The following is a 12655-nucleotide window of genomic DNA, read 5'->3' on the forward strand; positions in this document are numbered from 1 at the left end:
CCCGAATTTCCCAGCGATGGGACAATAACGTAATGAAAATGAAAATGAAAATCAAGTGAAAAGAGGTACTTCTGAACAATTGTCTATTATTACGGCAATGTCAATTGCAGCCACACACACACATATGCACACACTCACTAACGCAAACACACACATGCACTAACGAACACACACAGGCATGCACTAAACACATACGCATTACTGCACACACACACAAGGTGAGAGAACAATTTTCAAAGTATGGTTGGATTTATTTCCAAACCTCATTCAAGGGTTTCTGTTGCATATTTCAAAGTGATCTGTACACATAATTTCCACATCAATAAATAATTCAGTCAACACTCATAGCAGTAGTATAATGCACATCGGCAAACCAAGGGGTGAGGAAATAAAAGTAAAGTAGAAAAAACAAAAAAACAGAAGGGAAAAAAGAAGTAAAGAATGATAGAAAACAGATAGATAACTAGAGACTTGAGATCAAGTACGAGTGGGGGTGTTTGTGAGTGTTCGTGCGCATGTGTATGTGTGTGTGAGTGCATGAGAGAAAGAAAGAGTGAGATGGGGGGGGGGGGGGGGGGGGGAACAGGAGGAAGGGGGCTAGAGATACAGAGAGAGGTAACCAGACAGCAAAACATGGTACATAAGACAAACAACAAAATCTGGGAAAACGAGAGACTGACCTAACGGAAAGCATTCCTTCTAAAGCAATGCAACTGTTGTTTTCAGTTAGCTTATGTCATGACCTGCTTTAGAAACTCATTGAAAAAAACAAAACAAGTAAAATAACTTACATAAATAACTTAAGAATGACATTTTCCTGATGAAGATTCTAGAACATACAATCATATTTTCACACATTTCATGAGAAACGATAATACGCATCAAAAAGGCACTTCTATTTTTGAAACTGGGTAAATCTGTTGTGCTTTTTTTTTTAACAGATGCAGTCTAAAATGTTCAATGTACAGTAAAATCAAGTGCTAAGTTACAAATAATTAATTTATAAAATTCAGACGTTTAAATACCCATAAAAACAAAGTATCCAACAGTCTCATTTCAAGAGACCTGGAGGGGAAAAAATCCTAACAGGAGGACTAAAGTAACTGCCACAACTTAAGAATATTTCCAGTACTTTTAAAAATTGTTCAACCATACTGAAAAAACCCACTTGAGCCCAACATTCATTAGGTTTCAATTAAAAATTAATTGGAATAAATTCACTCAGATATGAAAACACCTTTTTACAGTAGGACATTAACAGGGTTATAAATTACAAATAAGAAAATACTGTAGAAGAAATCAATGTTTGTTTTTTACAAACCCATAAAATGGTGCAACAGAGTCTGAAGATTTTTTCGAGCAAATCTGCATTTGAAAGAAAAAAACTTCCTTTTTAACAAGAGTATATACAGTTTGTGTCATAATACACCTGACAGAATAAAACAAACTCCTGCACAATTTGTGAGTTACAACACAAAGCTATATTCTGCACTAAAAATCCAGGAAATTTTTAAAGCACCAGAGGTTTAAACCGACAGCATTTTAACCAAATTTACACAAGAATTAGGCGAATATTGAAACCGGTGGTTTTGTTACCATTAAGTAAGATGACCAAAACAACAAAGCAACCATGGTGCTCTGTATAACAGAGTTTAAACAAATGGTTCAGTTACCAGACAGAGATGGCCATCAGTTTATACCAGCACTTCTCACAACAAAGAGCTGGTTAGTTTAAACTGATGGGTGAACTATGTGAAAGCTAGCTACCAGTTTTCATACAGTATATGTGACTAGGCTCCACATCAAAATAAGTTAGACATAGCTGCGATTCATCAAGATAAGGACTGAAACTGCAAAGTCTCTTTGGCCCATTTCAGTCTCACTTATCTCTTTCAGTCTTGCAGTCAGAAACACAAAGTCAGTTCTCACAAAGCAGAGGAAACATAACCTTACTGCATCATTATTTGAGCTGGATGCATTGATTGTTTTTGTCTGTTCGTCTGCTCACAACACTTCTCATTAAATTCGGTTCCGTCTTGTTCACAGTAACAGGTACAGGTCCCAAGAACTTCCACTTGATTTGTCAGGTGGTCAGATTCAGGCTAGTCAATGTGTATAATACCCAGCGACATCTCCAAACAACTTGAAACAGTTTGTTACTGGCACGAATAGATATAATGAGGACTGGAGAATGAGCAAGAGCAGCATGGTCCATGGGACACGGCACTGTTGTAGGTGATTGTCCCTTAAGCTGATTGTCTGCCGAGTACTGAAGATTTACATTTTAAATTGTCTCCACAAAACTTAGCGTGTGAAAACTATTTGCAGCAGTATCTCACACTAAAACTTGGGAGGAATGCTGGGAGAAGGTGCTGCATTGCAAGCCATGTTTTTCCCCCGACTCAGCACAGCTTTGAGTTGCAGGTGACCCTCCAAACAAGTTGCCAGCCGCACAAATTCTGTTTCCTTGACAACAAGAGGAAATATGTCAGCGAAGTGCCATGGTTTGCTTCTGAGATTGTTGACTCAGTTCAGCACCTTCTGTTGAGATGGAGTTAACATGAAGTGAACGTTCACTGCATGAAGCTGGGAGGAGGAGCATCACCACAAGAAGCGTTGTCCATGGCAGAATTTCCCTGTGCGTTCCTGATTCTCTGGCCCAGGAGGTTCTTCCATGTGGACAGGTCTTCCGGTGTAGGAGTACGGAAAACCAGTCTCTGTGACGTGGGGATGCCAGTGCAGGGGCTTGTGGGACAGGTGCGAACAACCAGTTCTGTCGCTGTAAACAATAAGAGAGAAATGCTGATTAACATTTTCATTCATCATGAGATAGCTGCATGATTACAATATAATTCAACCAGCTTGAGGATTCACTGAGCTAGGTTTCCGGTACATTTCTCTTGCAGGAAAGATTTTTATTTTTATTTAACTCCTTTTTTTTGTTGCTTGACTTTTTACTTTGTTTTACTTTTGTTGTTGTTGTAAGACTTAACATAATCCCACTGAAGAAAAAAAAAATCTGTTTCTAAAATTTTGCCTAATGACAGACCATGGCCTAGTGACCTTCTGCACTTATGCATAGCATCTAAATTTCAAAACAAGAGGCCTGCTTTTGCACTGCTGAGTTTAACCCCAGTGCTTGCAGACACGGCCAGGAATGTTGTGTCCAAATGTAACAAGTTGAACACTTACATTGTCTTTTGTTGTACTCCAGCTGACAGATGTCGTGGAGGAGAACGGGCTCGCACAGCACGTGGAGGCTGCCGTCTTTGTCTGGTCGACACAACAGCAGGATGTCGGAGAACAGCACCATCTGAATCTGGAGGGAGACAAAAAAATGGAATAAAATTATAGTGACGCAAACAGAAATATACAGTAACATAACGTGAATAGTAAAACCTGTACAGTCTAAACCTGCCCTGGTGACATCTTGATGACTACCACCTACCCACAACCACCCCAAAAGATCCCCAAAGATTTTTTTTTTTAATGCAGTTCCATTCTGATACCCTGTCTATAATGACCACATTTTGGTCAGACCTTTGGGTGGTCGGTGTAGTGTCCTCAATCTGAAACTGGTTTCTGTACCTGATAGTTGTAAGCCAGTGATAATGTAGTTCTACTAGATTCCGGTATTAAGGCAGACCCGGTATTAAGACAGACAAGATGGCTGCACGATTATCCATGTAAACAATGTACCATACCTCCAAAGAAAAGAATCCTTACAGTTTTCTGAAACACACTAGCTGTGTTAGTACGTGTTGTATGCGTGTGTGAGAGTTCCACCTACACACTACACTACACCACTACAGTCGGTATGAACAGGTACCATTCATTTTGGTTGTCACATAACACGAATACTCTGAACATTCAACAACATGTTAGATGCATGAGAAGATAGTTGAACGGAGGATTTCAAAATATTATTTCAACCTACCGGGCATATACAAACTGCTCTGTTTTAATCAAACTGCATTAAGCTGATACGAGCTTGCCACAAACACAAAGAACAATGCATTACTACCAGCAGTCATCCTGGCTTTTCCTAGCATACATGACTCAGTCTTTGAGGGTAAAGGAAGGAAAGTAAAATGCGACATACCTTAGACCAGTTCTTGTTGTGCATGTAGAACACCTCAGCTTGGTAGATGATGTGGCGATCTTCCTGACAAAGCTGGAAAACCTGTACACAGAAAGAATTTCCAACGTCAACAATCATGAATTTCTCTCCTTCTCCAGCTCCTTGTAAGATGGGTACGAACATTTTTGTGAAGTGTTCAGGATTTCTCTATTACCAATAAATCACACATGTTATTTTGTTATCAATGCAAACTAAACAAACTGAAGCATGGCACAGGAGAGATTCTCCCCCCAAAAAACCGTTTTTTTTAAATTAAAAAAAATTAAACAAGGAAAAAATTGGCAAAACAAAGAAAAAGAAAGCAAACAAAGAAACAACCAAAAAACAGAAAATGGAAATTTACCGGCACGTTTTCAGAGAAGACAAGCCTATCCTGCATCTTCATGACTTCACGGTCAACTGTTCGCATGGTCTGCAAAGACACAGAGGGCTTCAGACCATCTTTCTTCCTTCTCGGTCGACTGCTCTCGCTTTCGCTATCTGTGGGGACAAAGAAAATAACATTGTAACATCAGAAGATCGTTGACTTCCTTTTCTAGCTAGAGAGGGAGATAGAAAGGTAGGCAGAGACCCACACATGGTGAGCAGAGAGAGAGAGACAGAGAGAAAGAGAGAGAGAGAGAGAGAGCAACATTGAGCAAGAGAGAGAGTACGTGTCTTCATTGGTGTATGTGACAAAATTGTTAACCAGCAGAATATCTCACTCTCACTCACACACACTCACACTCTCCCTCCATTTAATAACAGCAGACTATTGCTGCAAATCTACAATATATGCACAATATTAAAATCAGACCACTAGAGACACTCACCTCTGGAAGAAGCAATGGAAGAGGCGGCACAGCTGCCCTTGCCGCTGCTGGAAGATTTGGTGTGGGAGGTCAAGGACGTTAGGCTCTGCACGCGGGCGTTGCTCATGTTGCTGATGTTCAGGACACTGTCTTGCAACACTGGAAACCAAAGCAACACAGGTGTAAGACAAACCGCAGAAAAGAATGTTACTTATGTCACCTGAGCAAATTGACATGCAAAGATTTAAACATACAGACAGATGTATGTAATCTAAACTTCACCCAATATAAAAGCTGACATGATACATAACACGTGAAGCTCACGTTCAAGGCATATGCCTGCAAGTCTATAAAGCAAGCAGAAATGTAACAAAATAATCTTTTAATCAATTCTGAGATAAATCTTTCTTTTGCTGACTGAACTGCAGTCACAAAAACACATCAGCAAAGAACAACAACTATATTTCTAACACGCTGGCAAAAAAAAAAAAAAAAAAAAAAAAAAAAAAATTAAAACACATGAAAACCACTTACCATGTGTGACCTGCTTGAGCGTAGAATATTCGGCACTGGTCTTGGGGGTGCATGCGAAGATTTCCTGAAGGACTGCACACAGTTCCTTGATGTGCTGCAGAGGTCTGAAGATGAAGGCGCTGATGCTGGGCTGGCCTGGTGCCAGTGGAGGGTCTTTGATGAAGCGAAGGAACTCCTCGTTCTGTCGCATGTCCGACAAAACTCGGTTGGCCTCGCTCAATCCTTCAGCGTACGACTCATGGGCTTGGCAGAACATGTGTGCCTGGAGAAACAAAAAAGTTCAATGTTAGACAGGAAAAAAAGGGTCATCACTTCTAAAATGATTACAGATCAAGTCTGACGTAAACAGCCTACAACTTCAAATTTAGCCTGACAGCTACTATGTCAATGCACTTACATATTGTGAAAGACATCAAATACCTTTATGCTGCTACATTTGGGAGTCGTTAAAACCCCAATGGGTAAAAACAAAATGTTCTCTACCCTCATTATTCCCTGTATAAAATAATATTCTCCTACCGTAAAAGTCATCTCTGATTTGCAGACGCACATCGTATAAAATTATCAGTTATCCACATGCAGAGAACTTTTTTCATCCTGTTCAAAGTCCACCATAATTGGTTGTTCTCCTAAAAGTATAAAAGATATCGTAATTACCTTGGAGTTATAGATCATAGCAACAGCAGAAGCAAAGTGCCTGTCTTCGCTTGACTGTGAATCGTCATCAGACTCTGGGTACATGGATGGTGCGTTCTCCTGCATCTGTTGGACGTGGTACTCGGAGATGTTCACCAACTGCAAGGAGAAAATAAGACACATTTTAATTTTTCTAGGATACTAAATAGTCAACTGAATGCTGAATGAAAAACAAGCAAGCTGTTAATTCATGAACAGAGGGACAAATTCAACTATAGCTTTGCAACTTAAAAAACAAGTCGCGTAAGGCGAAAATACAATATTTAGTCAAGTAGCTGTCGAACTCACAGAATGAAACTGAACGCAATGCCATTTTTCAGCAAGACCGTATACTCGCAGCATCGTCAGTCCACCGCTCATGGCAAAGGCAGTGAAATTGACAAGAAGAGCGGGGTAGTAGTTGCGCTAAGAAGGATAGCACGCTTTTCTGTACCTCTCTTCGTTTTAACTTTCTGAGCGTGTTTTTAATCCAAACATATCATATCTATATGTTTTTGGAATCAGGAACCGACAAGGAATAAGATGAAAGTGTTTTTAAATTGATTTGGACAATTTAATTTTGATAATAATTTTTATATATTTAATTTTCAGAGCTTGTTTTTAATCCGAATATAACATATTTATATGTTTTTGGAATCAGCAAATGATGGAGAATAAGATAAACGTAAATTTGGATCGTTTTATAAAAGAAATAATTTTTTTACAATTTTCAGATTTTTAATGACCAAAGTCATTAATTAATTTTTAAGCCACCAAGCTGAAATGCAATACCGAAGTCTGGGCTTCGTGGAAGATTACTTGACCAAAATTTCAACCAATTTGGTTGAAAAATGAGGGCGTGACAGTGCCGCCTCAACTTTCACGAAAAGCCGGATATGACGTCATCAAAGACATTTATCAAAAAAATGAAAAAAACGTATGGGGATATCAATCCCAGGAACTCTCATGTCAAATTTCATAAAGATCGGTCCAGTAGTTTGGTCTGAATCGCTCTACACGCACGCACGCACGCACGCACACACACACACACACACACACATACACACACACATACACACACACATACACCACGACCCTCGTTTCGATTCCCCCTCGATGTTAAAATATTTAGTCAAAACTTGACTAAATATAAAAAGCAGAAATAAGAAATAGCATACAAACACACATCTGCGCTTTTCTTTTAATTCCCCTCTTCCTTTCTCCACAAAACTGTAGATTAATGCAACACCTTCTCAAATATTTCACAAATTCCATCAGCAACTAATGTAAAAACTGAAACACAATTTTCTTCAACCTACCTTCTCGACATTCTGAAAGACGGCGTTGTGCTGCACGACGTTAAAGATGCAGTGCTTGAGAGGTCTGCAGTAACGCTTGACGCCCAGCTGCATAAAGTCGATGAAGTCCAGCTCCAGACTCATCAGTCGGTGAATGGCTTCTGATTTTCTCTGGTCCATTCCCTCTGCTAATGATGTTGGGACCTGCAGAAACAAAATGTCAAGTTCTTGAATCAAGTTGAGATGATTTTTTTGTTGAGGGGAGGGTGTGTGTGTGTGTGTGTGTGTGTGTGTGTGTGTGTGTGTGTGTGTGTGTGTGTGTGTGTGTGTGTGTGTGTGTATTTCGTTTTATTTTAAAACAAAATGTGAATGGGGAGAAAAGGATTAGAGAGCAGGGCTGGGCAAAAAGCTAAGGGGAGACAATTATAAAAGTGAATGAGTGAATGCTCAAGCAAACAAGAATTTTAAATTTCTTGCAGCAACAATGAGAGATAGAAAAGGAGAGAGAGAGAGAGAGAAAGAAAAAGTGTGCCTGTGTTTATGCATTGACGACAAAACTCACCTCTTGTTTTCCGATACGAGACGGCAAAGGCGTACTGGCAGGTAGCTTCCCCTGGGTGAAAGGCTCGTACACTGACGACATGTCAAAATGTGTGTTGACGGAAATCTCATTCTCCTTGTTTTCGTTGCCAGCGATGACCGTTCCTTCATGAATCATCTCTTCAGGGATGCTCTCGTAGATGGGATCCGGTCGCTTCCAGAAGGTGGGTTCTGTTGTGGGTTGTGAGGACACTCGGGGCTGTGTAGGGTTCTGGGGTTCTTCCACCTCTGGCTGGGGTCGGTGGATAAGGAGGAGGAGGATGTCGCTGCTTTTCCTGCAGAGAAAAATGACAATGAAATAGTTAGCTTTGCTTGTGGTTAGTGTCAAGTTAGAGCGCTTATTCTCTGCTTTATGAAAAGCATGCATAACAAACCAAAACCGCATGGGGAGTGGAAAGGGGGGAGGGGGGGGGGAGGGGGAGGTAAAAGCCTAATCTTTATGTTAGTTGCACAACAACTATTTTAAAAGCAAGCCATGCATGATCATAGCTAAAGGCTGTAATTGAGAAAAAAAAGTTTTTAATTGTGCATCAAAGAAAAATAATTGCTTCAAAAATTCGAAGTCTGTTCGAAAAATCACATTAAATTTTCATCAATTCTGCTTCTATATGTAATCTGTTTTTACTCACTTGACTAATTTTGCCACACTGCTGACAGTTGATCTTGAGACATTCTGATTGTTGACCTTGATGATGTAGTCACCAGGCTTTAGTCCTGCTTCTTCCGCTGGAGAGGCTGTCAAATAAAATGATATAATTATACAAAGCTCACTGACGAAGCAAGTGTTTTCAGCTCATCTTAATGTGATTTTATACCGTGTATGTATAGCTAGCAGACATATGTAACCGAGTGCCGAAACACCACACTCACCTTTGGAGGCGAAGTCCAATCAAACAGGATTGAGAATTTTAGAGCTTATTTCTAAGCCCTATAAAAACTGTTATGCATTCGCAAAGGAATCCATGAACATACAGAGAGACAAAAGCCGCCAGACCCCATCACAAACAGAACTCTACAATCCACAGGTGTTGCCTACTTCAAAGGCGAACAACTCTGCAGAGTCTGCTGTGAAGGGCGACGGAAGTCTCCCTGTCACACATACACACTCACTCTCTCCCACACACAAGAGCGCATGCATGCATGCACACACACACACACTCACACTCTCTCTCTTTCTCTCTCACACTCACACACAAGCGTGCAGGCGCGCACACACACACACACACACACACACACACACACACACACACACACACAAGCGTGCAGGCACAGGCACACTCACACACACACTCACACACACACTCACACACACATACCAGCAACAACAACAACAATAATTTCAACATACCAAGATCAACTCGGCCCACTTTGACTGGAAATTCATCAACAACAGTGAAGCCAAAGCCGTTCTTCCCTCTCTCCAGTTTCATCTGAAAGAACAACAAAAAGCAACCCTCAATTAACTTTGCTCTATATTTCCTTCATCTGCATTCAATTCATCACTGCGCTGAATTCAATTTCACAAGCGGCATAGGTGTGGTTACGGTAACCCGACCTACCCTATTTTTAGGGGCCGATCCTATAACTTTTTATTACATTTGTCAAAAAAACAACAAAAAAAAACAAAAACAAAACGAGTGCAAAAAACGCAATGAGAGCGAAAGCGTCCGTGTCGCACACTTATTTCCCTGTCAAGTAGGTTTAATTTGTACACATTAGAAAAAAAAGTTAAAAAACAAAAAAAGTGATTGCCTACCTACCTACCCTATTTTTTTGGGCTATGTTACCGTAACCACACCTATTTTTTTTTTTGGCCTTACAAGTTTACATTGTAAAATGGAACTTTTATTTTGAGACGTAAAACCCCCTGATAAGATCAGCGTTAAAAAGGAGGGAGTTTTAAAAAGGAGGGAGTTTTAAAAATGATGGTAGATGTACAGAGGTTATAAACAGAAAATGTTAACCAAAATATTCACCAATCTTGTGTGAAATTTACTTAAGTTTTTTAATCTTTCAATTCTCAATTACAACCAAAATGGAAGTTTTCAGCCCTGATAAAAAGAATCTTCAAACACTTACCGTAACTGTGTCCAATCCAAGAACATCTTTGTTGATCTGAGGAATGCTGTGAGCTGAAAACAAACACAAAATACAAATTACTTCAAGACTTGAGTGCATACCACAGTACCAACAGAAAGCTGAAGACAAACAGGGAAGCCAAGCTAACTGTTCACAAACCTTTGGAACATCCACAAAAAGCCACAGCAGGGTCGGTCGGTTTCTCAGGTATTTCTAAGTAGCCATTGTTCTCAACAGATTTGGTTTCAAAACGTTTCTTGAATAGTTTGAAATATCCAATCATTATTTTGTTAGGCATGGTTGCCGTTGGTTCGCAAAAGATTGACAAGGGATTTCTTCAACCAGGAACTCGTACTTTCAGTAAACCTCCTCTTGCGGTTTACTTCGATAAATTTCTCATGTCTTACTTTGGAGATAATTTATGGCAGATAAGACTCTGTCAGTAAAACACTTTGTTTATCTCGGATAATGTACAATAACTTTGCTTTGTGTATAATATTTTGTAAAACACAATCCTTTTTTGTGTGTGTGTGTTCTTTTATATCAGTCCACTGAGATTTTAGTCAGAAAAGACAGACCTAAAAGCACAACTTCAAAACTCTGTACAATCCGAAATAAAAGGAGAAAATAAAAGAGGTCCTACTCCTATCACATAGTTCTACTCTAATGACTGAATTTGCAGCACAGCTCCAGTCACTGGCCAAAAAAAAAAAAAAAAAAATGTGAGCACTGTTCATGACACTGTGCACTCAAAACGTCAACATGGCTCAAGGGGAATAACTGTGCTTTCAAACACACACAAAAATCAAGGGAAATAACTGTCTTGACACCTTTTCGCCTGTGTCTGCTTGTGACATGCAATGTTTGTTGTGTTAGTTTTGCTTTTGATTCTGTGTTGTTGTTTTGCCGAGGATGGTGTGGGTGGGGTGGGGTGTGTGTGTGTGGGGAAGGGGTGTTTCTTTACAAGACTGACAAGCACACAGAAAGCAACACAGACAGACACACACTGACTGACCGACACCTCACCAGACATACACAGACAGAGACGCTTGACACCTCACCCTCAGACCGACACCCAGACACTTTATCTTACCTTTTGCTTTGACTGTTGGTCCCCTGGGTCGAGAGTTGACTTCAAGGTGTTTTTTCTTCCCCACATCTTCAGTCAGCAGGTAGTACCATCCGTTCACGTCCTACCACAAAACAAAAACAAATATATAAAAAAAATCTAATGAGTGTGCCGAGTGGAGACAGAGAGAGAGAGAGAGAGAGAGAGAGAGAGAGAGAGAGAGAGAGAGAGAGAGAGAGAGAGAGAGAGAGAGAGAGAGAGAGAGAGAGAGAGAGAGACGTAACACGTAAGACATTGTATTGATTAAACACACAAGGTTCATTTCAACGGGGTGTGGGGGTAAGAGAGAGAGAGAGAGAGAGACATACACACACACGCGCTAACAGACTCCCCCAACCCAATCATCCACACCAACTCTCTCTCTCTCTCTCTCTCTCTCTCTCTCTCTCTCTCTCTGGCTCTCTCTCTCTCTCTCTCTGGCTCTCTCTCTCTCTCTCTCTCTCTCTCTCTCTCTCTCTCTCTCTCTCTCTCTCTCTCTCTCTCTCTCTCTCTCTCTCTCTCTCTCTCTCTCTCTCTGTACATTTTGTAAATCAACGGAAGAAAATGAAAACCACTTCCTGTTTAAATGCCCAGCTTATAATGCAATTCGTCAAAAGTACATTGGTGCTTGTTTTGACCTTGACCAGTTCTCCAACTCATCGTTGTGCATTTTACAGACCGACAACAAATTACGAATGATTGCATTGTCAAATTATGTGTTCTACGCGTTTAGACAAAGAGAAAATCAATTGTGAAATAGACCGGTGAGATCGTACAACCCAAAATCCTTGTCTCCAGCTTACTGTATTTTTTTCTGTTTTTACTTCTTGTTCTATGTGTTGATTTTAAGTTGCCTTGCTTCCGGACGGTCAAGTCCACTTTGTTCACATGCAAACTATTTTCTCCCCCTTGTACATACACATTGTGTTTGATGCAATAAAAATTCGCCTTCGCCTTCGCCTCTCTCTCTCTCTCTCTGACTGGAACAACTCTCTCTCTCTCTCTCTCTCTCTCTCTGACTGGAACAACTCTCTCTCTCTCTCTCTCTCTCTGACTGGAACAACTCTCTCTCTCTCTCTCTCTCTCTGACTGGAACAACTCTCTCTCTCTCTCTCTCTCTCTCTCTCTCTCTCTCTCTCTCTCTCTCTCTCTCTCTCTCTCTCTCTCTCAACCCTTTCCAGTTTCTTTTCACTCTCAAACCACCGTCTGCTTTTCTTCACACTGTCAAACAGAAGAAGTGCAGATTGTCGTTTCTCCCTTAAAAAGCCGTCTGCCCATCCGTCTCTCAACTCGTCAAACTCTTTTCGCTCCACGCTGATGCGGTGTCCACGCCACAGACGGCCGTCAAGAAAGGTGTGCATGCGGAGGGAAAGGGAGGAGAGAACAGCAGGGGGGTGATGAGATCGTTACCTAGACAATCTGTCAAACG

General features: G+C 40.6%; 1 protein-coding gene across 1 annotated transcript in view; it reads right to left on the minus strand.

Moving 5' to 3' along the window:
* Positions 1-237: 237 nt before the first annotated feature.
* Positions 238-12655, minus strand: part of LOC138947966 (uncharacterized) — a 75463-nt gene continuing 63045 nt past the window's right edge. Inside the window, exons 7-19 of the mRNA XM_070319490.1 lie at positions 11212-11311; positions 10119-10171; positions 9388-9469; positions 8669-8774; positions 8002-8314; positions 7461-7643; positions 6124-6261; positions 5467-5728; positions 4954-5091; positions 4485-4621; positions 4103-4183; positions 3193-3319; positions 238-2779 (exon numbers count right to left, since the gene is read on the minus strand). Of these exons, the coding sequence (XP_070175591.1) occupies positions 2574-2779; positions 3193-3319; positions 4103-4183; positions 4485-4621; positions 4954-5091; positions 5467-5728; positions 6124-6261; positions 7461-7643; positions 8002-8314; positions 8669-8774; positions 9388-9469; positions 10119-10171; positions 11212-11311 (1926 nt within the window). The 3' untranslated portion in view covers positions 238-2573. The remainder of the gene's footprint in view (positions 2780-3192; positions 3320-4102; positions 4184-4484; positions 4622-4953; positions 5092-5466; positions 5729-6123; positions 6262-7460; positions 7644-8001; positions 8315-8668; positions 8775-9387; positions 9470-10118; positions 10172-11211; positions 11312-12655) is intronic.

The sequence above is a fragment of the Littorina saxatilis genome, linkage group LG15 (assembly GCF_037325665.1).
Source record: "Littorina saxatilis isolate snail1 linkage group LG15, US_GU_Lsax_2.0, whole genome shotgun sequence".
Classification (NCBI taxonomy): Eukaryota; Metazoa; Mollusca; class Gastropoda; order Littorinimorpha; family Littorinidae; genus Littorina; species Littorina saxatilis.